General features: G+C 46.7%; 1 protein-coding gene across 2 annotated transcripts in view; it reads right to left on the reverse strand.

Annotated features, from left to right (window-relative positions):
- Window positions 1-236: 236 nt before the first annotated feature.
- LOC144770573 (AP-2 complex subunit alpha-1) overlaps window positions 237-25,180 on the reverse strand; it is a 279,721-nt gene continuing 254,777 nt past the window's right edge. For both annotated transcript variants that reach the window (XM_078655212.1, XM_078655211.1), the window contains 4 exons: window positions 22,588-22,704; window positions 10,716-10,785; window positions 10,314-10,448; window positions 237-8,602 (listed from right to left, as the gene is read on the reverse strand). In XM_078655212.1, the coding sequence (XP_078511338.1) occupies window positions 8,525-8,602; window positions 10,314-10,448; window positions 10,716-10,785; window positions 22,588-22,704 (400 nt within the window). In that variant the 3' untranslated portion in view covers window positions 237-8,524. The remainder of the gene's footprint in view (window positions 8,603-10,313; window positions 10,449-10,715; window positions 10,786-22,587; window positions 22,705-25,180) is intronic.

Raw genomic sequence — 25,180 nt, forward strand, 5'->3', positions numbered from 1 at the left:
CATATGTGTCTTAGGGCTGGTGACTGATTAATCCATTCTTAACACCGATCATGTAGTGCCTCTACAATAGATTCAGTCTGACAATGATCCAAATGCCAGCTGCTAAGGTATACTGTGTCAGGTTGAAGCAGTTCTGTTTAAAAACAACTTATTTTTCTTCACTTATATCAAAGTTACACATGTATCATCATTCCATAAATCTCTTTTTTTGAAGACAGGACAAAAAAAAGATACAGTCATGGCTCAACATTTTATTCCAGAAATATTTGGTGGGAATGTTACAGTTTATAAAATACAGAATGTCATGGTAGAGAATGTGCGAAGCATGGTAATACATTCACAAGGGGTTACACACTTATGCTTACTATTCACTAGCATTGCACTACTGCACTACACCAGAGTACACCCACCACTGTCATGGACCAGAACTGTAAACAGAACTCAAAAAACCCACAAACAAAACCAAATAAAAATATATATATATATATATATAGTCATAGCATATATTGAACGAGAAGGAATCCAGTAGACTGGAGAGGATGTCATAGGACAAGGCTTACTCTCACAATTAGCAGGATGCTTAAGTAAGAGGAGGAGGGAGGGGTGATAAAAGAGCTGGACATTTTCTGTGCATATGCTCTTCAGCACTCCAACAATCAATATCAACCCCCGCCCCCAGTGCCCTAAACCGCCACCCTACATATCCTTCATGAGAGGCGTAGCGGGAGAGGATCTGAAAATACTCTCACATTACTGTAAAACTTTCTGACTTTTGTTACAATATTCCATCCACTCTTACATGTTTCTGGTGTTTTTATCCACTTGGTGTGTTTGTTGTTTTGGTAGTCTTTTGTTCGCATTGATTGTGAACTGGTTGCCAGTGACAGTGAATCAAAGAATCATGAACTCAGTGAAGACGCTCAGGAGCATAATTACAAGGAGCTAGTGCTGCCACAGCATAATTTTTTTGTTATGCCGCAGCGTTGCTAGTAGTGCTCTACACTGCTCCATATTTACAAAGTGACGCATTGGGTCCAATGTGTCAGTTTGTGGAGGCCTGCGTCCCACCTTACCTGCACCATGTATAATGTATGCAGGGTAGACGTTCCCACGTTAAAAGCCACGAAGAACTGATGCAGTGAAATTTACAACTCTACGACTTGACTGTGTCAAAATCCTTATGCCTTCTCCAACCAGGCATAAGGATGGACGCAGGGCTTTTAACAAGAGACCTGCCTCTGTGGTCTGATGCATTGCTGGAATTGGCTCAATCTTACGACCAACTCCAAAGATGCATCTCTTTAGCGCCAAAAGATGCATCAGAATTTCTGATGCATCCGTGAATCGTTGCGCCATGGAGCACTGTATTGTAAATACAGCGCATCCATGGTGTCATTAGACCATTTGTGGCAGGCGTAAGAAAGATGACGCTTCAATGCCAATGCATCAGTTCTTGTAAATTTGCCCCTCAGTTAGCTTTCCCGACGTGGAAATCCACAGGCAAGTCTTTACATGTGTGTTCAATTTTAGTTTAAAATTTATGGCACTATCAATGGGTGTGTACTAGACATGATTATTCTAGCTAGGTTACCTATGATATGTGCTTATGCAGTTATATAAATATATGTACACAGGTTTAGTATGGACCTTCCAGTCAGAACACATTCAAAATATTGGTGACTCCCTTTAATCATTAATCCATGGCAGAGCTAGACTGCCAATAGAGCCTTTGGAGACTGTCACCAAAGCAGCATGGTTTCCCAAAAGATAATCAGACTCAAAAAGGGTTCCTAGCACATATCAAAGGAGAACAATTTTGGAAAAAATAGACCAGGCAAAAGAAGTTTCAAACACTACTTATACAGAGGTAGCGATGGAGGAGGCGTAAGCACCTAGCATAAACAAGCGAACAAAGACCTACACTTTAGGTAAGATGGAATGTCCTCGAAGAGGTAGCATGTCACATGAAGGTGAGGTAAATCCGTGAAGAAATAAGAACTTATCTCTAAATAACTTCGTATGAGGTATGCTTAATCCGTAGAGTGCCAAATACTTATACAGAAGCATCCACCACACAATGAAATTTAACTTTAAAGCAGGAAGACAAAGTTAATCTCATTAAAGAGAAGATTTTTAAAGTGGGCCTTTTCTATAATTATGTATGCTTAAAATATGTCCCACTATCACAAAAGAGGGTTTTAGAAATGGTCACTCAATGTATGCAATATAAACTGGCCTTATGGCATTGAGTGCTTTAGTAAATTGGCCCACCACCAGGCACTAATTTGGTTTTCTACTGGAAAGCAGTTTGGCTACTTATTCCAAAACTGGATTTCGCATGAGGCGCATGTAAAGAAGTCTCTTACTCTGGAGATCTTCTGTTGTTCTCTAGAGCAAGGGACAGTATAGACATTCATATTCTTAGAACAAAGTATCCAGTAATGAGATAAACAGAGGGGGGGATTGAAAATATGCCATTACTCAAATGTTTTGTGGGAGCAGTTGACCAACTTGATCATCAATCATCCACACAACAGTGTTTCTAGAAGGCACAGGGCTGCTTTGCACATTTCAGTTAGAGGCATATCACTGCACAGTATTACAGTTACTGCCTTGCATCATATATAGAGAGCTTTAATTCAACGTTGGAAAGGGCTGTTAGCCCTTTGTTAGAAAATGTACTGCAAGAAACTATACAACTAACGATGCCATGTTTTGAAACTGGTTTAATACTGAACCAAAAAATCATTATACTTTGATGTCTGTTTAGTTGTACAAACACTAGCCGATTAAGAAAGAGAACTAGGTGTTGAATAGAATGATTGTCTAATGACTTTAGAGGAGTCAGAAAAAATGGGAACCAGTCTTTACAGCAAGGGTTTTACCACTTGGTGCCTTTAATACGCATTTTTAGCACGCATATTTTTACGTGCATCCCACGTGCATGCCTTTACCACACATTTAAGGTAAGTTGGGGGCGTGGAGGGTCTCCCCCAACAAATACATTGTTTTGATATATAAAAACAATGCGTGGTAATGGCATGCGTTTAAAAGCATGTTCGTGGTAAAAACATGCGTGGTAAAAAATGCATGGTAAAGGCATACGATGTCTTTATCTGTGTTGTATCGTCGTACAACCAGAAAAAACAGCTGGTAGGAATTTGCATACGTTCACCGTTAACAAAAAGAGCAAATGGCTCACTAGGTGAGCATGAAACTCAGTACCTCCCACAGTACAAGTTACCTCATAAACGAAACCCATTTTACAGTATAAACATCTTAAATCTAATATTCCGGAAGTGCTTTAAATGGGTCTTCCATTTTCTCATCTTTGAGAGGCAGTGTCTGCCACGTTAAATCAACAGACCATAGTAGAAGGTGCTCTATTGCTCTCTCTTTAACAATGTAGAGTTTCAAGAATTTTGAGACGAAAGATAGGTACATAATGAAGTTGACCAACAGAAGATACAGTTATAAAACAATTTCAGATAAATGTGAAACAAGGTGACCTAATTTACTGATCAAATACATATGTATAGCAAATAAGGAACAAAAGAGCAAACACTACAATTGCTGCCAGTAAAAAAATTAAAAACAGTCACAGTAAAGTTTAAAATAAATGCAAAAAGAGTAGCGAAAATGTAAAAAAGCTACAAAATTAACGCATAGGAAGCTTCACTAGGTCGAAAATTAATGGCTGAGTAACCAAATATCCTGAAATGGCAGAGTAATGAAACTAAAAGGGCAGGTGCAAGGTGGTGGGCCTACTGAAATCACAGAAGTTTAAATAAAAGGATTACACTGATACAAAGTTAAATAAAAATAAGTTATCCGCAGCGCCTGTCCATGGCAGTGTCTGATACATTGCCGTATTTGGCCCTATGAGGAATCCCATGATTGTTAATTATGTTAGGAGGTCACACAACAAGTAAGTTAGGTTATAAAGGAGGTGTGAATAGGAAAATAGTGAACAGCTTGTCAAATGAAGGACAAATTAAGTTCCTGAAGAGTTACAAAGAAAATGCCAAATCAGGAGTGTCGGATAAGTGGCAAGCTGGTAACAACTGAAGGACTGGAAGGATGAAAAGGTTAGGAACATGTTCCACAAAGCATATAGTAAGTTTGTGAAGCACTAAAAAGATAAAAGGACTCAAAGGATGTCATACAAGAGGGTCTTTCGGAAGAGACAAACAAACTCTTGATAACAAAATGTATAGTCACGTATCTGATGCTTTAAAAAGATAAACTGTTTATTTTAGGTGGAAGTGGAGTTGAAACATTCCCCATAGACAAGTTAAATACCGTAAAAGGGTTATATGAGCTACAGAGATATGAAAATCAGAGAAACTAAATAACAAGCATTTGCAATGCAATATTTCTTGCATTTGGAAGACTCTGAGCTATTGGCATTGCTTTTATTTATATGCTTTGAAAACCTCTAAGAATGAGTAAACACACACTTTGTACTTATAGTCCTAGGTTACGTGAGTCATGGCTGGCGGTAAAAAACTCACAGATACTGCCAGCCTTCCTTCTTGTGAGCAACGACTATAAGTACAAAGTGCCTGATAACGCACCACCTGCAGGTTTTCAAAAAACATCAATAACAGGCATTGTCATTTACAATGCCAATAGCTCAAACTCTCACAACTGCAAGACCTATTGCAATAAATATGCTTGTGGAGCTCTGAGACAGAGGCATCAGCAGCCTTAGAAAGGCAGGGAATGTACCGCCAGGGCGTGCGTTTCCAAAGCAGGAGAGTGGAGGCGGCAGCTGCAGCCAAAACAGACCTCGGTTATTAAATGCTTAGCAAACGTGGCAAGATAAGAGCATGATTTGCAGTCCTGTTTACAACAGAGCTCTGTAAACCATGAACACTGGCCTTGAGTACTCCAGCTTAAAGAAATAGTGCTTAGTAGCTAACAACATATGTAACAGGGGCAGTCCCATATCCTGAATACAGCATGGCATGCAGAGATCGCGCAAAGCTGCCTAGGTGAGACCTAAAAAGAAAGAATCATTCCCCAAAGAAAAGCAGAGAGAGGAGAATGGTTAGAAGGAATGAGCCCTTCTGAAGGCATTTCACCAGTGAGTATTAAGAGTTCCTGTTGGAAGTACACAGAGATTCAAACATTTTTGAGTAGAGGAAAGTATTTTAAGACTAGATGGGAATGGCTGTAATTTATCATTATGTTGGTATTATTATGATGCAGAAGAATGTGAAGGCAGAAACTTGCTGGGGACGAAGATTCAGTTATAACACTATATGGAGACCACATTAGTGGAAGAAGGCAGGTGGGAGCAGAGTAGATGTGCCTTTCTGCAGTATCTATTTGAGCAATCCTACAGTTTCACACCACAACTACCGAAACTCTTCCCACTGGCATCACATGTCCAATGGAACACAAAGGACCTCTCAAGCCGTTTTTTTACCTAAAATATATACAATTATTCTTTTTAAGTGAAACAGAGTTTAAACCTTACATTTAGAATCTAAGATTATATTTTGATGTGTAGAACATGTGCCTTAACATTGCCACATTCCCAAGGCTGGCTCCACACACCCAGCTTATTCTTGAGATCACATGTTCTTATTCACTGGTAGGGTACGATCGTTACAACACGCAGGTTGAAAACTAGACTTTGCAAATAAAATAGATAAAACTATGAAGGGATATGTACAGAAGACCGACGTATCTAGGAAATATGGGCTCCAAAGATGTGTATATTTGGAGAGACTGTTCTAATTCAGTCTCAGTTTATGTACCCATCGTCAGCCAATATAATGGTGCAGACTGGTCCCCGAGGCAGGACGGAAGACACTATAGACAGAATGGTAATGCACTTTCTTCTTCTGAACATCTCAAATCAGTCTGAGTTGGTAAACAGATTGTTGTTTTAACACTGCATTCACAGTCCAATCTGACCACCTGGTTTTAAGCTCACCTATTAAGAATAGGCAAAAGCAGTCCGGGCGAAAGGACCACCTTTTCCAACAATTACTGCAGACTGCATATGTAGAGCTGCACAACCCTGCTGGGAAAAAAGTTGTGGTGGTAGTGTGACGCAAATGGTGAAATGGCAATGAGTAACCATTCCTCATGAAGCAGTCAAACATCAGGCACACACTTCTTTTTAGGGTGGCAGGGAATAAATGAATAGCAAATTATTTGTGCTTGGGGCTTGAAAAAAGGAAATCATATGAAGCTTATCATGGGAAAGAAGAAAGAGGGGAGAATGATTCTTCAAATAAATCATGAACATAATACTGAGAATATTAATTGATCGATTCATTTGTACAGTCTCAGACTGGCAGAGGCAGATATTTTGTGCAAACCGATTTCAGTGGCTTTTACTCGCATCACAGAACTAAGGGATTCTCACAGAATTAAACACCTAGACAGCAGGACTTTGGGATTGGACCCCCTTCCTTTATCCCTGTTAACTCGTCCATTGACAGCGAATGGGTCCTATCTGTTAAAGAGGTGTTTACATTCCTTGGAACATGTAGATCTGCATGTGCAAACAATGTGGGTTATATTATGTTTTCTGAATTGTCATGCTGGAGGGAGCTTCTATGGCCGACTTCCTCACTATTTTACCGATTCATAAATACCGAATTTTACCGATTCGGTATTTATGAATCGGTAAAATAGAAGGTGGGAGATGTAGGTAAAATTAAATTTTCAATTACCGAATCGGTAACATTCGGTATTTACCGATTCGGTAAATACCAAATCGGTATTTCCTATTGATTTCACAGCCCATAGGAATCAATGGGAAATACCAATTCGGTAATTACCGAATCGGTAAATACCGAATCCTGCCAGGGTGCAGGGGGTGTCACTTTGACACCCTCTAGCACCCCAAATACAGGCATGTGTGACATGTGGCACACAGACATGCCCTAAGGGCATGTCTGTGTGTCACATGGCGCAGGTGTGCATGCACAGATGTACATGCACACCTGAATTCGGTATTTTACCACCCAATAGGATTGGGTGGTAAAATACCGACTCTTAAGGGCCTGTGGCACTCCTAGGGGTGTCACCTACATCTAGGATTTACCGAATCGGTAAAAATACCGATTCGGTATTATACAGAATCGGTAAATTTACCGAATCAGTAAATTTACCGATTCTGTAAAATGTTGGCCCCTACATGCCAAATCCTAAATACCGGTCGGTAACGGCCGACCGGAATTTCGTGACCTACATCTGGCCCAAAGTTCCTAAGAGAACCCAAGCCGAGCAAATGCATGAACTGCAATTCCAGATCACCCTCACATCCCATCAGAGTCGTGGAAACGAAGTGTGCCCACAAAGAAAGACACACACACACGCACTCACGTAATTCAAGTGGGAATACACATAAGCACTACAGACTCCTGTGTTTGTACATAAATTTAGAACATAACTGATCAACTCACAGCAGCCCCTGGAATGAGACTGTACTGGCACACAACCACTCGATCTTGAGAAAGGGCATAAATCACACCTATGTACACGCAAATAACCAAAAGACATACATTGGGGATTAGCAGAAGCAACAATCCAATACCCCATACAAAGGCAAAACTACTCTTGTAAACACACAGGCATTCTCAAAAAGACACGCACCTTAAACACACACAAACTAAATTACAGGTCATGGACAGTTTATAAAAAAACACACACACTGTGCAGATCACTGCTACTTCCCACGACACTCAGACATACCCATACCCAAAGCCTGTGACAGTGGTGAGGGTAACACACCAGGAGAAATACAAATACAATCTGAAGACACTGGTAGAAGCAATAGAGCAAAAAGGCAAGATAACTCTCGCCCCACAGATAAAAGAGGGTGAGATTGTTTCTCTGCTCTGGTCTCATTCTGCTGTGGCCCTCCTGGGCAGTACACAGTCAAGGCAGAGAGAACAGTCATCCTCAAGCCTCCATGTCGTCAGTGTTCCCTGTAAGACAGTACTCTTCTCAAAATGTTGCTGCTTAAATGGGCTCTGCTCCAAGGCAGGTGCCACCTAAACTGTCAGTACCTGATGCATGCAAACTTTGCTGGGGATGAACCTCCCATCTCAGAGCCCACAATGTTTATTCAGTCATAAAAGTCACTTCAGCATGAAATCTTAAAGGTGGCCACATTAGCTATGCCAGGAATCCACCATGACCTCAGAAAGTGGTCATAAGCAGTCGTACATTATTCTCGCGTGGGATCTACGGAACCTCCCTTCCCGGCACACGAGAATGGCCCTTTAGGCATCTCTCCTCAATGCAGCACTCCCACAAGTTCCAATGCCATAACCGTTCTTCTGGGGTTCCAATGGCAGAATGCTACACTCTCCGACTGGGATGTCGATAAGACTGTAAGACAATATGCATAGATAGGACAGATGCACGCACCGATGGACGTATCATGTAAACACACGCACGCACATACACACACCCTTCCACATTCGCCCGCACGATGCCATTACGCCCTATGTGTTGATAGTGTTTTTTTGTCTACTGGCTGTTTTTCCTTGTTCTAAAACTGCTTTGCCAGGACTTCGCAGAGGTGTTTGGACACAGCTTCCTTGCTAGTTCGCAGAGTCAGGCGGTACATCTAGAAATTGGAGAAAACAAAGTAGCTGTTAATAAAAAACAGACATGTGGATAGTTGTCACTTTTAGTTCTGGTGAGGTGGGTAGGCCTCAGCCATCAAATGAACAGCTGAACCCATGTTTTTGTGGGTTAATGGAGTATAAGGAGTGGTGTGTAGGGAGATGCTGTGCTAGTAAGTGTTTAACGCACAGATGGAAGCGTTTGTTTCATATAGTTTCAAGAGGCTATGCAGTGCTGAACACAACAGCCTAGTCTTTCATATGACAGTTTAAAGATGGGAAGAGGGAGCTCATCTCACCAAGGAAATTATGAAATTGTATTGGTGAAGCATGAGTTTTAAAGCACATCTTGCAACAAATATTCACTAAAATACACATAGTTCGTAGGAAAAAACACAATTCCTTATGGTTTGCCAAAGGCCCATGGGGTAATTTTCCTCCAGAGCAGGAAAGGCATCTGGGTAATCATTAGCACTTATTATGTCAGATAGATATGATAAATGCAAATGCAAAAATATGCCATTGGAAAATTAATACAATTGTGTAAATGGGTGAATTTTAAAGCAGAATTTGCTCGTAACGCTTTGCAAAATTGGATAACATTTTACGGAATATTTAGCATGATTATCCACTAATGCAATTTTGAGGTAAATCGTGCATTTTAAGGTACAACAATGAGCTCTCCAGTCCACGGGAACAGAGTTTCTTGGCACTTCAGTCCCTGTTCAGCTCTTCTGCTTCAGTAATGCATTACAATTAACAGTAACGTATTGCAATTAAGAAATCTGATCGCCTTTTACCAACAACTAGCTGAGACAGGCGGAATAAGGCTACCTTTGGGGCAGTCCTTCTTCCATTGCTATACTGCTAGATATGGTGGTTGGGGGGCAGGAGGTAGAGAGAGAGAGAGACAATGTGAATGTCTGTGTTAATGTGTGTGTGCATGCATTTGGAAACAGGTACTTCTATAATGCAAACCTAGGTGGGAAGGAATGGAACCGTGGCAGTCAATGAAACGATTTGGGGTTGGTGGGGAATAGGAAGTGCTCCCAGATAAACAAACGAATGGACAAATATGTTATGTGTGAAGCTAACTGAATCATAAAGGGTAAGTAGAACAGGAAAGTTGAGATTTACTTCCATTACCCACATATTTCCGACTGTTGTTTAACCTCTGCTTTTTCAAATGATTACACAATTTAGTATTTGGTATTGCAGTTACTTATTTTCACCCTCGCAGCACGAGGGTTCTGCAATACCATTCTCAGTTCTAGAATCGCAAGTAAAATGGCTTCTTCACACAAAGATTTCTTTTCCTGCCTGTCATCCAAAACAGTTATAGTTAATATTTTGGAGACATCAGTCCCAACCTGTTGTCTGCAAAGTATCATGTACTTAGGGGTGTATTTCAGGGCCCAAAGGGTCTTTTTGCCTTGGGCAGCATGAGAGATCCAACAGGGCTATATTTGAGGTGTCACAGCAGACAACCCACAATTGCGCAGACAACTTCTACCTCATATTGAAATTGATAAAATTCAAAGTCAACAGAACCTAAATGAAGGTCTGCTTTAAAAATATATTTAACACTAGGAGATCGGGTCACTGATGGTAATTTGTTGTAAAGTCCCTTCTTGTCTAGAAGTCCACTTTCCCTTACTTTCCTAGAGCCAATTTCCCACTGAACCCAGCTCTAAATTACCCATCTTATGTTACCTGTGCTTGTATGTTGGGCTCCAGACGAAGCAAGCAGCCAACCTGAAGGGATTTTGTTTGGATGATTCCAGCTCCAACGTAGTTGTCCGGGTTTGGGTCTACCTTCTCAAGCAGTGCCGAACCAAAGCCCAACAGCTAGAGCAGGAAAAGGGAACATATATAGACAGTTATTAGGGCTTTTCGAGCTCCTCTTTAGGCCCCACCCAGCCAGGACCGCATGATGGTGTACTATACAATTAATAACAGTTGGTCAATTACAAAGCTGATCCACTGTGAATACAGTTCTTCAGTTGACACAGGATCATCCAACATTCACAAAATGCCTTGCATTGTCTCGATACGCCTCTTTCTAACCCCTTCTCGGTTCAACCTTCCCGGCTTAGTTCAAACTGCCTCCCTCACCTTGGCCTTTGTCACCTCCGGATCCATTGGATGATTTGCTTTGAATATCTTCTGTGCCTCCTGTTGTGGGCTGAAACCACCAACAAAAAAACAATGAATTTAATCTCAAGACAAATCATCAAAAATCTGTTCCCTCCTTCTTTCCAAGATTATGCCCCCTCCACCTCCCATAGGCATATGCCTGGTCATACTGTGCTCCAAGACCCTGGTGTGCTGGTGGTTCATATAAAAGGAAAACTCCGGCGGCCAAAAGTGTCACCTTATGATTCAAATTCCTATTTACACATGGTAGGTGGCATATTCCCCTCCCTTCAAACTGGGCAGGTGGGCTCCATGGGTCCCAGAAGGTCTCCAGGCTCTGGCAAGAGGATAATTTATTATACCACGCGGGAATACAGACCCACTTAATGCTTAGAAGAATTGTGGTTTTAGTGAAAGAAAACAGACTGGAACTGTGCAACTCTGTAATGGGCCACCAGTAATATCTTTTTTTTACTCATGTCCTGGCAGGAAGTAGGCATCAAAGTGGAATGGAAGGACATTTGTAGAGCGCATGGCTACCCGGAAGCATCCCAGCGCTAGCTGGGGATTGAAGGTCAAGTTCCTCTCCCCCATTTACGATAAAGGATGATACTGTGGATACTTTTACATTTGTTGGCAATAAAGTATTTGACTGCATGAAAATGGAAAATTGACAAAACTGTCAAGTTTGAGGTGCTCAATCTGTTCAGAAACGTGAGTTTTACAGAACTATATAAGAGAAAAAGTTTACCATTCTGGGGACTCTTTTCTCTACACAAGGAGGTGCAGCATTAAATGTTTGAAGACCATTGGTCAATGTGCACTCAAGCACAGCCTCTACTCCCAGGTCTTACCTTCTCCATGTGAAGATTCACAGATAGAGTGTTATATCCTGCTTATTTACTTCTGTTTATCCAAGTTTAACTAGCTCCTTGCTGCTCATCCAGTGTGAGTGTTGTGAGTGGAATGTTGGTGTGAAAGAGATGCATGGAATGCTTGGGTGCCTGTGTGAGTGAGGTTGGCGACGATCTGGAGACACACCTATGCGTACTACTGGATTTGCAGAAGATGCCAATGGAATGGAAACGCATACAGAAACCTACAGAAACTAGATAAAAGAGTCAAGATTGAAGCACCAGGCCTGCCCTCTCCACCAGTGTCCTTAACTGTGGACAGCCCTGGCATGCACATGCTTCATATGCTGAGAAATCTTGGTATTCATTCAAACGCAAAATGTATGCGGGTCGAAGCACTTAAATAGTAATGAGCTTTGAAACATTCTCCTTCACAGCGTTATTTATCTGCCAATTGCTGCTACAAGACACTGAGGAATTTTAAAGAAGTGTTATCGTCTAAAGGATACGACTTGTTTCATTATCTTCTATGTGTGTGCTGTGGAATGAGATATCGCTGCACACTGTGCCATCGCTTTTTCCTGCCTTTCCTTTGTGGAATGTTTACACGCTTTGGTCTGGGACCACAACGCTTCACTGGCATGTTTCTGCGTGTTTTACAACTACAGGCAATTATATAACATTTTCACAACGTGGTCTCTGTACCAGCAGCAAGAGGGGGCCATCAAAGGTGAAACTTATACTGGTTTTAATGTGAGTATTCTCTCCTGTGTCTTTACTGAGGCGAAGGCGGTTTAACTGAGAAAGTGCAATTTGAACTCGGAAGCACAAGCCTTTAAAAGCGCGCGCAGTCTTACCCGCAACATGTGGTCACGTGGATGTGCAGCCAGCAGGAACCGGTACGCCGTGTCTGTTGCTAGGCAGCATTTCGAGATGCCAAATGACACTTTTCAGAATGCTGCAACCGTAAGCCACCTGGCGTGGTCGTTACTGCGTGCCGCCAGCATGTGTTGAAGGCAGCACATAAACACCGGGTCTATCTAGTATCACATTATTTTCCTGCCTGTTTCTGTACTTGATCATCCTCGTACGAGTTATGCGGACGGTTTGACATTACATAAACAACAACGTTCACAGTCTAACTCTAAACGGTACGGCATGGTTAGAAGGTAAACTTTATATCAGTTTTTTTTAACATTACATCTTCAAGAGTCTTCATGTCTGGGATCAGAGTTTCAACGTGCCCTCATCTGTAGTGATTTCCTCTTCTATCCGGATTTGGTTTGGTGTGTCTGCTTGTCGTTCTTGGAACTCAGTACTCCCACAGGAGGTTGTGGGTTAACTTACCAACAACTGGATGATTGTTCATAACTTTGGCAGTGATATTCTTCTCACTCAAAATGGATGAATGGATATTTCTCTACTGTTTTATTACATATTGCATTTATTGCCTAAGTACGAGTCCACTAACTCTGCATTTTGTTTTCTAGTTATACACTTAGACAGTGCTCAAAATCACGTTGTATGGATTTATTGTATTTGACACATTTTTGGTGGTTATTAGTCACATTGCATGCAATATGGAGGACATTTTTTCACCAGTGTCATATGGAGTTATGTGTGCCGTGCTCAAGACTATTCCCAGTTACTCTGTGTTTGCTTGGTGGTTTGCCACATTAGTTTTACTGTATTCTCACAGCATATACGTAACTATTATACTTTTCACATTACATTTCTCATACTTTGGATTATACACATCCCTTACTCTTGGGATTGCATTGGAGGCTGGTTTTGCCCATTTACTTTGGATACATAGGTACCCTCATAAGGGCGGTCCTAGTGTTTTAGTGGGTGGTGGTCACCCATCTCTTTGTTTATTCTTCACACTCCCTTACATGAGGGTGGTTCTAGTCTCTTGGTGGGTGGTTTCCCACCTTTCTGTTGCACAAGTTACTACTTGTGTAACGATATATCTGTAAGAGACATTAGTTAGTGATAGATTCCTTACCTTAGAATATCCCCAGGCGTCAGACTGGATCCGGAAATTTTTGCGTAGCAATACCCCTGCGCGTCGGTAGGCGTCGTCTGCGGCTCCGCGTCCGTAGTCGGCGTCGTTAGCGCCGGAATGACGTCGTCGGAGTACTTGGATGCCGCCCATGCGCGCTGACGTGAGTTCTAATACACAGCTTTTCCGCGCCAGATACGCAGAGCCATGATAGAACCAACACTGGTGCCAAGAAACTAGGGCCCTGAAAGGGGATGACCTTAACCCTAGATATCGGTTCGCAGAACGGGGAGGATGGGTGGGTCGGTAAGGAATCTATCACTAACTAATGTCTCTTACAGATATATCGTTACACAAGTAGTAACTTGTGCATCTGAAAGAGACACGTTAGTGATAGATTCCTTACCTTAGAATAGATACCCCAGCAATACCAACCCCGGTGGTGGGTCTGCGAACCAATAATCACACCAGAAAGTCCTGGAGGACGGAACGGCCAAAGAAGCCATCTCTCCGGACTTGACTGTCCAGGCAGTAGTGTCGTGCGAACGTGTGCAGCGAGGCCCACGTAGCTGCCTGGCAAATGTCCTGTAAGGGCACTCCCCGGCCCAGGGCAGTTGTAGTTGCCGTGGCCCGAGTGGAATGAGCCCTCAATCCAACAGGGGGCTCCTTCTTAGCCATGGAGTAACATGCCTGGATACACAGAAAGATCCACCGGGAGATGGTCCGCTTGTGTACCGCCTTCCCCTTCTTAGCACCCGCGTAGCCAACAAAGAGTTGGTCATCCACCCGGAACTGGCGTGTGCGATCCAAATAGAATGAGAGCGCATGTTTTGGGTCCAGACGGTGGAGCCGCTCTTCCTCTTTAGAGGGATGCGGAGGCGGAAAGAAGGTTGGCAAGGTGATGGACTGCCCGATGTGGAAGGCTGAGACAACCGTGGGCAGGAAAGATGGCTTAGTACGCAACACAACCTTGTCCGGATGGACAGAAAGGAAAGGTGGAGTACAAGAAAGGGCCTGGAGCTCACTCACTCTCCTGGCAGAGGTGATGGCAACCAGGAAAGCAGTCTTTAGAGTCAGAAGACGAAGAGGACAGTTGTGAAGTGGCTCAAAGGGAGCGCACGTCAGGAAGGTAAGAACAAGGTTCAAGTCCCACTGGGGCATCACGAAGGGAACAGGAGGGAACATGTGCGTGATGCCCTTAAGAAAGCGATTTACAATAGGGGACTTGAACAAAGAAGGCTGATCAGGGAGCCTCAAGAAGGCAGAAAGGGCAGAAAGGTAGCCCTTGACAGTGCCCAGAGCAGAGCCCTGCTGGGCAAGAGAAAGAAGGAAGAGGAGAACCTCAGAAAGGGGGGCAGAGAGTGGATCCACAGCCTTTGCTGTGCACCATGCCACAAATCTGTTCCACCTGCAGGCGTATACCGACTTTGTGGAGGGACGCCTGGCTGCCAGAATGACATCACAGACTTTGGGAGGCAAGACAAATGGCCTCAACTGTCGCCGCTCAATCTCCAAGCTTGTAGGTGGAGACTGGACAGGTTCGGGTGGAGGACCGTCCCCTGCTGCTGCGACAGAAGGTCCTCCCGAAGGGGCAGACGAATCGGGGGATCTACTGACATGCTGAGTAGCTCGGGATACCAGTATCTTCGTGCCCAGTCCCGAGCCACAAGGATAACCTGGGCCCGGTCGCGCCTGATCTTCTTCAGCACTCTGGGCAGAAGTGGTATAGGCAGAAAGGCGTACAACAGACCGCAACTCCACTCGTGACGAAAAGCGTCTCCGAGCGAGTGCTGCCTTGGAAATTCCAACGCGCAGAACCGATGACATTGCGCGTTCTCTTCGGTGGCGAATAGATCTAACCAAGGCTCTCCCCATTGCTGAAAGAGGCCTTGCGCCACGTCCGAGTGCAGACGCCATTCGTGATCCATCCTGCACCGACGGCTGAGTTCGTCCGCCCTGGCATTCAGAGAACCTGCCAGGTGTTGAACTACCAGGGTCACACCCTGACTTTCCAGCCACTCCCAGAGGTGCAGAGCCTCCTGGCATAGGGTCCACGACCCCACCCCGCCCTGTTTGTTGCAGTACCACATGGCGGTGGTGTTGTCCGTGAACACCTGCACCACACTCCCCCGGACAGAGGGGAGGAATGCCTTCAGCGCTAGACGAATCGCCCGTAACTCCAACAGGTTGATGTGGAGCTGGGCCTCCGCCGGAGACCAGAGTCCTCTGATCTCCGCCTCTCCCATGTGGCCACCCCAGCCCTGGAGGGACGCGTCCGTCACAACTACGTGCTCCGGGTGGGGTAGGGAGAGGGACCTGCCACTGACCCAATCGCGGTCCGTGAACCACCACTGCAACTGTCTTGCAGTGCCCTCCGAGATCAAGACGTGATCGGACAAGTTGCCCTGATGCTGGGCCCACTGAAACTTCAGGTCCCACTGCAGAGCCCGCATCCGCCACCGGGCGTGACGCACCAGTAGGATGCAGGAGGCCATCAGCCCCAGAAGCCGCAGCGGCAACCTGACCGAGACTCGGGATAACGGCTGAAAGATGGGAATCAGAGCCTGAATATCCCTAACCCGCTGTTCGGGAGGGTAAACCCGAAACTGCGCCGAGTCTAGAACCGCTCCGATGAAGAGGAGCTTCTGAGAGGGACACAGGTGCGACTTCGGCACATTGATGGAGAACCCCAGCAAATGCAGGAGGTCGGCCGTAGTCTGGAGGTGGCTGACGACTGACTGGGGCGAGCCCGCCTTCAACAACCAGTCGTCGAGGTAGGGGAAGACTGACACCCCTAACCTGCGCAGATGAGCTGCGACCACCGCCATCACCTTCGTGAACACCCGTGGGGCGCTGGTAAGGCCAAAGGGGAGCACGGTAAACTGAAAGTGCTCGTGGCCTACCGTGAACCGCAGGTAACACCGGTGGGCCGGCAGGACGGGGATGTGAAAATAAGCGTCCTGCAAGTCCAACACTACCATCCAGTCTCCGGGGTCCAGGGCAGCTAAGACCTGAGCCAAAGTCAGCATCTTGAACTTCTCTTGACGGAGGAAGCCGTTGACGTTCCGTAGGTCCAAGTTCGGGCGCAGGCCCCCCTTGCCCTTCTTGGGCACCAGAAAGTAGTGGGAGTAACATCCACACCCTACTTCTGGCCCAGGAACGCGCTCGATGGCCCCCTTGGCCAAGAGGGCCGTGACTTCCTCTTGCAGAAGTTGCAAGTGATCCCCCGACACGCGGTGGAATTGCGGTGGCATGGCTGGAGGGGTCGCCTTGAAGGGGAGGGAGTAGCCCCTTCGGACGATTTGCAGCACCCACCTGTCCGATGTGACAGTGCGCCAGTGGAAGTGGTGATGGCGAACCCTGCCTCCCACAGGCGTCACATGGGCCTGAAAGCTCGGACTAGGAAGGTTTGGAGGCAGGTGCTGCGGCGGGAGGTGTGGACTGGCCTCGCCGCTGACCCCGGCCGCCGCCTCCACGGCGGTTTCCACGGCCGCCACCGCGCTGCTGGGTATTCTGCGGTGCGTGGTTGGCAGCACGTGTGGGGACGCCCCTTCCGTGGCCACGAAAGGAGCGAAAGGCACCCGATTGCTGGCGCGTGGCCGAGAGGCCTAAGGACTTGGCTGTAGCCCTGGAGTCCTTAAAGCGCTCCAGCGCATGGTCTGCCTTGTCGCCAAAAAGGCGCCGGCCATCGAACGGCATATCCAGGAGGGTGGCCTGGACATCGGCCGAGAAATCGGCGGACCTCAACCAGGCGTGGCGGCGAACCGCCACCGGCGTTGCCATCGCCCTGCCCAGTGAGTCCGTGGTATCCAGTCCACACCGGATAGAGTATCGTGCCGCATCTCGACCCTCCACAAGGGCTTGGGCGAGTTTAGCCCGGACCTCCTCCGGGCATTGTGGCAGCACGTCCGCGACCGTGTCCCACAGGGTGTGGGTGTAGCGGCCCAAGAGACACGCGGTATTGACTGACCGCAGTCCCAAACTCAGGGACGAGAACACTTTCTTCCCGAACTGTTCGTATCTCTTGGATTCCCGATCGGGCGGGGCCGTCGGGAATGCGGTCTGGGAAGTGGAGGCCTGGATAACCTGGATGGGTGGACAAAAAGCAAGGGTCGCCCGGAGCCGGGCGGTAGCGTCTGGCCACGTTCCTATCCACAGGCGGACCCGTGGCGGGCTTGGACCAAGTGCCCACAAGAACGTCACATAAGGCTTCATTAAACGGCAGCAGAGGCTCACTGGAGCTTGCCTGCGGTTTAAGAACCTCAGTGAGGAGGTTAGTCCTCACGGCCGCAACGGGGAGCTCAAGTCCCAAGGCCTTGGCTGCCCTCGTTAACACTATGCTATAAGCAGCCCCCTCCTCCGTAGCCACGGTGGGAGGGGAGTCAAATCCAGTGTCTGGCGAGGTGTCAATACCACTGGGCTCCCCAAGCTCATATGTCCAGTCCTCTTGAGACTGGCACTCCTGTGCCAGAGGATCCTCAGACCCATCCCAATCACCTCCGTCACCAGTCTCCTGTAACTCAGGGTCAACAGACTGGGCCTCCTCATGGAAATAAAAATCTCCAAAGGCCGTCGGAAGCGGCGCCCAACGGCGCCGTTCCGGCGCCAGAGTCGGACCGAAGGGAAGATTGGGGACGGCGTCCACAACGGGCGCCGGGGGCGACACCCTCGGGGCCGGCGCCGGTGAGGTCGTGAGGTCGACCGGCGACGACCCGGATCCGGAAGCGGGTCCGGTGAGGTCCTGCGGCGCCGGGACCGAAGTCGCCGGCGGCGCCGGGGCCGAAGCACCCGGCGGCGTCGGGGCCGAAGCGCCCGACCCGCTAGGGCCTCCAGCCGGGACCGCTGGGCCCGAAGGCGCCGCGGGACCCGGCTGAGGAGGGATGGACCTCATGGCCATGAGGTACCGCTCGACCTCCTCCGGCGTCGCGCCGTGCCCAGGGACCCGAAGGTGTGGGGCAGGCGGCGACGCTTGCGACTCTCTTGGAGCCGCGTGGGCGGTGTCGCCCGAACCACCGGCAGCATCTTGCGAGCGTTGGGGTGGGTCGGAGGAGCGATGATGCCGCTCCGACCTCTCATGCCTCTTACCTGAGGACTTGGATCCCGACGACCGCTGTCCACTCCCGGAGCTGCGGGGACTCCGACCCCGCGACCGGTCCCTCGACCTCCCGTGGGACCGGGACCTGGAATGGCGCGGGGCCGACTGCCGGAGCTCGAGCCGCTTGCGGGACCGCTCCGGCCTAGCCTTCGACGTCAGGGCCCGGCAGTCGGAGCAGGTGCGGTTGTCGTGGTCGAGGCCTAAGCACTTCAGGCACCGGCGATGGGGGTCCGTGACCGACATCAGTCGGTCGCACTTCGAACAGGGCTTGAACCCGGGCATCCCTACCGGCACCGTTGGAGTTGAAGACTCGAGTAGAAAAATGATCAAAAAGATCAAAAAGTTTAGTCAAAAAATGACTAGGGGTAGAGCTTCTCCGGATCTGCGCTAGCTGGCGCGGAAAAAAGAACTGACGTCAGCGCGCAAGGGCGGCGTCTAAGTACTCCGACGACGTCATTCCGGCGCTAACGACGCTGACGACGGACGCGGAGCCGCAGACGACGCCTACCGACGCGCAGGGGTATTGCTACGCAAAAATTTCCGGATCCAGTCTGACGCCTGGGGATATTCTAAGGTAAGGAATCTATCACTAACGTGTCTCTTTCAGAATCATAGTTACACTACTTTACATGTGGGATCTGTTAACGTTGTGTAAGTCGCCATGCGCTACACGTCTTGTCTATACGGTGTGTAAGTCACCTTGTGTTACACGTATCCTTTCACTTGTTAAATGGTGTGTAAGTCACCTTGTGCTGCACGTTTGTTTTACTTTGTGTATAAGTCGCCCTGTGCTGCACATCTTGTTTGCTGTCTCAATGGGTGTCAGTCCCATTTACACAGTTCATAGTATTAACCCTTACACAGGGTATATCTTTATGGGTCATGGACCATTTACATACGTTACTCACCCTTGCATTAGGAGTAGGTTATGGGTTACAGTCTCATATACATGGTTAAAGTTAAAAAACCCTTACAGGAGGGATGACTTTATGGGTTACAGTCCCAAGTGTTTGACCCTTACATTAGGGGTGTCGAGATGGGTTTTTATTCTCATCTTCACAGCGTACGTTATTTTTTCTTGGGTGCGTATCACCATTTGCTACACGTTACAAACTGTTTTTAAATTGTTTTATGGAGGATGGGAGATATTGATTGTCAATATATTTGATATTGCTGATCAATTTATTATTCATCCTTTCTGGTTTCTCAATTGTTCAGACTCTCTCGAGATGTTGTATTTTACTGTGCATCCCTGACTTTTGAACTATTTTCTGCATATGTGTTTTCTTGTGTATAGTTAATCCCATGTAGTGTTGTTATTGTCATTTAAAAGGAGGGGGATATGTTATATCCTGCTTATTTACTTATGTTCATCCCAGTTTACCTAGCTCCTTGCTGCTCAGCCAGTGCAAGTGTTCTGAGTGGAATGTTGGTGTGACAGAGACGCATGGAATGCTTGAGTGCCTGTGTGAGTGAAGTGTGACAGTTGAAGATGGGCTGGGCAGTAGGCAGGCTGCTACTGTTGGGGCTGTTATACATGGACTATCAGATGTAGTATATGGATACCAAGTTGATGTACATGATTGCCATCCTGATGCACATAGATGCCATCCTGAAACCAAGACTAATAAAGAAACTACAAAGACATAACTCAGCTACGTCTGGTAAGATACAACACAGAGGTCTTGGACCGAGGCTCCTACAGTCTTCCTGCGTGTGGATTCACAGACACAGACCCTGCACCCAGACTGTCGCATTCTCACTGTGTGTGGATTCACAGACAGGCCCTGCACACAGACTGTCACATTCTCACAGTGTGTTTTCACAGACACAGGCTCAGAGCTTAGGCTCTCCGCAAACTTATAAAGACTCTGCTTTTCCCCAAAATGTGCTGCTTTTCTCGATTTATGCTTTGTCTATAGCGCTGGGAGGCCTTTGGTAGCCATGCGCTTTACAAGTGTATACTCACTTACTCACAATCTAACTGTGTGTGCTTTCACAGGCCAGGCTACCAGGTGACTGCACTCTTGCTTTTGGCAGGTTGCACAGACACAGGTCACGCGCCCAGGCGATTTCACTCTTGCTCTATGAGGTCGCATAGACAAAGGCCATGAACCCAGGCGATTACACTCTTGCTCTGTGAAGTCGCACAGACACAGGTCATGCACCCAGGCAATAACACTATTGCTCTGTGAGCTCGTACACACACAGGTCATGCACCCAGGCGATTACACTCTTGCTCTGTGTTGTCGCACAGACACAGGTCATGCACCCAGATGATTACACTCTTGCTCTGTGATGTTTCACAGACACAGGCCATGTACCCAGACGATTACACTCTTGCTCTGTGAGTTCGCACAGACAAAGGTCATGCACCCCGGCAATTACACTCTTGCTCTGTGAGGGCGTATAGGCAATACACTAAGGCGATTAAACGTTTGCTCTGTGAGACCGCAAAGACACAGGCCATGTACCCAGGCGATTCCACTATTGCTCTGTGAGGTTGCACAGACACAGGCCATGTGCCCAGGCAATTACACTCTTGCTCTGTGAGGTTGCACAGACACAGGCCATGCCTCCAGGCGATTAAACTCTCGCTCTGTGAGGTCGCACAGGCCTAGGCCCGGGCGATTACACTCTTGCTCTGTGAGGTCACACAGACACATGTCATGCACCCAGGTGATTACACTCTTGCTCTGTGAAGTCGCACAGACATAGGCCATGCAGCCAGGCAATTACACTCTTGCTCTGTGAGGTTGCACAGACACAGGACATGCCTCCAGGCGATTAAACTCTCGCTCTGTGAGGTCGCACAGGCCTTGGCCCGGGCGATTACACTCTTGCTCTGTGAGGTCGCACAGACACATGTCATGCACCCAGGTGATTACACTCTTGCTCTGTGAAGTCGCACAGACATAGGCCATGCAGCCAGGCAATTACACTCTTGCTCTGTGAGGTTGCGCAGACACAGGCCACGCACTAGGCGATTATACTCTTGCTCTGTGAGGTTGCACGGACACAGGGCAACATACCCAGGCTTTTGGGTCTGCCTCTGTGAGGATTCACAGAAACGGCCCTGCACCAGTACTCTTACATTCTTGCGCTGTGGGAACTAACATGCACAGGCTCAGCATGCAGGCTCTAACATTCCAACTCTGTAAATAAAAAAAACACAACCCTGTACCCTGAATTGTAGGCTCTCGCTCTCGGTCTACACATTTACAAACATGCTCCCTACATCCAGGGTCCTACAATATTACTCATCTGAATTCACAAGCATAGGTTCTATGCCTGGATTCCTATTCAACCTTGTTTATGTGAATATCTTGCATGTGTTACGTTACACCTATGGGGTTGCAAAGCTAGCAGCACTGCTTCCAGACTCTACCGTCATCCCTTTATGTGTGCTTACAGGCCCTGAAATCGTACTCTTACAATATGCCTGGATCTGCATTGATTCACAGGTAGCAACGCTGTGCTCAGGCACCAACTCTCTCCCTCTCTTTGGTTTAATGGAGAGGGTGGGTAAGGGCAGGTGTGTGTGGTCTCAGAGGTTTCCAAAGTTTCCGTTCAGGATCACAGACACAAGCCATGCCTAGAGAGCGGGGCAGAGGGAGCGGTCTCCTTTCAGGCTCTATAAGTATCCTTCTGTTTGTAGATTCCCAAGCAACTGCCTTTAACTTATGCTCTCCCACCACTTGTGGATTCCCAGATATAAGCTCTGTCTATAGGCAGCAGCAATTACTGTGAATCTCTTGACAAACTTCATGTAATGCTAATGTAGTCTTGCTTTCACCATCAGCTGTTGGCTCCACTATGTGTGAATCTACCTGACTCTCTCTCTCTGCAAACCACGCCTATACTCCCCACCAGCCCACATGTTTGGACAAAGCTTACATGCTGAGCTGCTTCCACCGTTGGAAAAAGTCCTGGGAGGGCATTTCTGTGGCCTGGAAAAATTTGTTGATGGTGATCGGCAGCTTCAAGGTGATGTTCTGTAACGTGCCCCCGTATCTGTGGAGGAGGGGAAGATAGAAGTTGGTGAGGAAGGAGAGCACGAGAAACTCAAGAACACTTTCCCACTTGCATTGTTCTCTGTCCCCACCACAATGCCATTCTTAAATGTCAATTGCCTGTTTGCAGGTTACTAACCATTCCTTTGTCTTTGGTAACAAGAAGTTGGAGCAGAAGCATTTAACCAATACCAAAGTGTGCGAGGATGATAGGGAACACCTTACTTACCTGTCACAAACGGTTTGCCTACAGTGGTGTAGATTCACATCTTGGCACATTCCTGCCAACTAGTGTTGGGTTCGCAACATTACAAGTTGTTCTACTTGGAAATGATATGAAGGTTATTTGTGGTACCTTCCCTGAAACCCATAATGCACCTGGACCCAAACTTTACGTGAGAGAGAGAGTGTACACACACACACATCGACCTGTGTTACTATGTGCTCAATTCCAGTGGTGTGTGTAAAGTGAATGTCAATCTACAGCCCTAGAAGCTGCAAAATAATTGTCACAGGTAAAGTTTTATATCTGCAGCATATGTAGCTGTAGATCACGTGATGTGCATAGACTGAAAAGGATTTCCCAAACCACTAATGCAGTGGCTTGAAAACAGAGGTGGAAGCCATGTGGAATAATGTTTTCAGTTCAGTTTCCCCAACTAATGCTTCCCTAGGGGTGTGAATGTCCACACGGTAGTGACTGAATGTGCATTTAGTGGACGTGTGGTAGCAGAGTCCAAATATCTTTTAGCAGAACATTACCCAAAAATTACATTGTGTGCTCTTGGTATGTCATGCAGTGTGCATGTGCTATGGCGAAATATTACTGCATGCATTTAACAATCCACCGCACCAGCCTTGCCTTTGAGACAGAATTGCCTAGATCTGAAAGCCACAAAAAAATCCTTCGTTTTTTCCGATGGACTGACTACAGTGAACATATTACACGGGGGTCCTCTGGGCATCTAATGTGGGTATGCTTTTACCGCTATTGATAGAGACTGTGGGCGAAAAATAAAAGGTAATTCTATAAAAATGGTTAACATAAAATGACCATTCCACATAATGAGGGTGAGCGCACAGCACAACTCTGTCTTTATGTAATTTTCTGTCTTTATTTGTGCAGAATGTGTCCAACAGAATGATGCTAAATGTTTGGAAACATGAACCCGTTACTCCAGGTCTAGCCAAACTTCCTTGGCTTCTGGACTGTAAAAGAATACGCTTTAAAGCACTATGCATATTTTACAAAGCCCTGTACGATAAAAGGCCCAGTCTCCATACTAAAAGATTCCCCTTTTATATTCCAACAAGACATCTGTGATCTGAGAATGCAGGATTAGTGAATGTGCCTACAGTCCGTCTAGCCACTTTGAGTTAAAGATGTTCTTGGGGAACAGCATCTAGACTGCAAAGTCCTTTTGAACCCCGGGGAGAAAAAATAGAATTAGTGATTATAGGTGCATGACACATTTACTGTACTGCGCAAGGATTAGTGCCAGCGGGGACAAAACACAAGCAAATATCCCTGACTAGCTTGTCCACAGGGAATTGCAAAAAGGACAGTTGAGTGGGTACCTGTAGGTAATGCTTTGGCTTTTGTCTACTGTTGCAGTCCCCCAACAGTAGAAGTACAGATTGAGTACACTGAAGTTCATCTCCCATTCCTGCTTTCCCTGAGGTGGTCTGCTGATGTCAGTAAAGTTGTTGTCCACTGCAGGAGATGGCCTGCTAGCAAATGGATTTGATAAAGTAACACCCAGCGCCAAACAGATTGGGTCGGCATTGACAGTTGTGGAGTGTGTGTGACCTTTTGGTTTTATATGTAAATATGGTGGTCATGTTGTATGTGCGCATCAGGACCACTTTGCTGTGAAGACTTTTTCAGAATGATTGAAGGGCTAACTGCATCATAATGAGCTCCAACTCCGAGGAGAGGTCTCTCTTGCTGAAACCACTGACCCTGTATAGTGAGGGCACCCATGTCCACTCCACAACTTGTCAGGCATGTGTCTGTGTTGATGGTCACTTGCGGCTGCGGGTCAAGCAACAATCTGCCTAGTGACAGATTTGTTTTTACTATACCATAGCAGTCTGTGCTGTGCTCCACCAACACTAGATCCTCCTAGTGCACAGTCACTTGCGAGGACACCACGCCTGGTAAAGGCTAAGCAGCATCTGAAATGCCACCACTCTCTTGCTGATGCAGTAAGCGTTCCCTATCACTGCATTGAGTGTAGTCCCCAGAAAGCCTTGGGTCTGTTGTGGACATAGGTGTTATTTTTGGCAAGGACTGTGAATCTTAATTTGTGTAGGAGAAGAACTTTTTGACTGAGGCCAAGGCATCCAATGTGTCTGCATACCAGACGTCCTGGTATGGCAACACATGAACTGGACTATGCCACTTGTGCGATGCCACTATGGCTAGGAATCTGATAAATATTCCTTGGGCTGTTGATTTGGTGGGGTGCCACCTT

This window comes from Lissotriton helveticus, chromosome 7 (assembly GCF_964261635.1).
Source record: "Lissotriton helveticus chromosome 7, aLisHel1.1, whole genome shotgun sequence".
NCBI classification, from domain to species: Eukaryota; Metazoa; Chordata; class Amphibia; order Caudata; family Salamandridae; genus Lissotriton; species Lissotriton helveticus.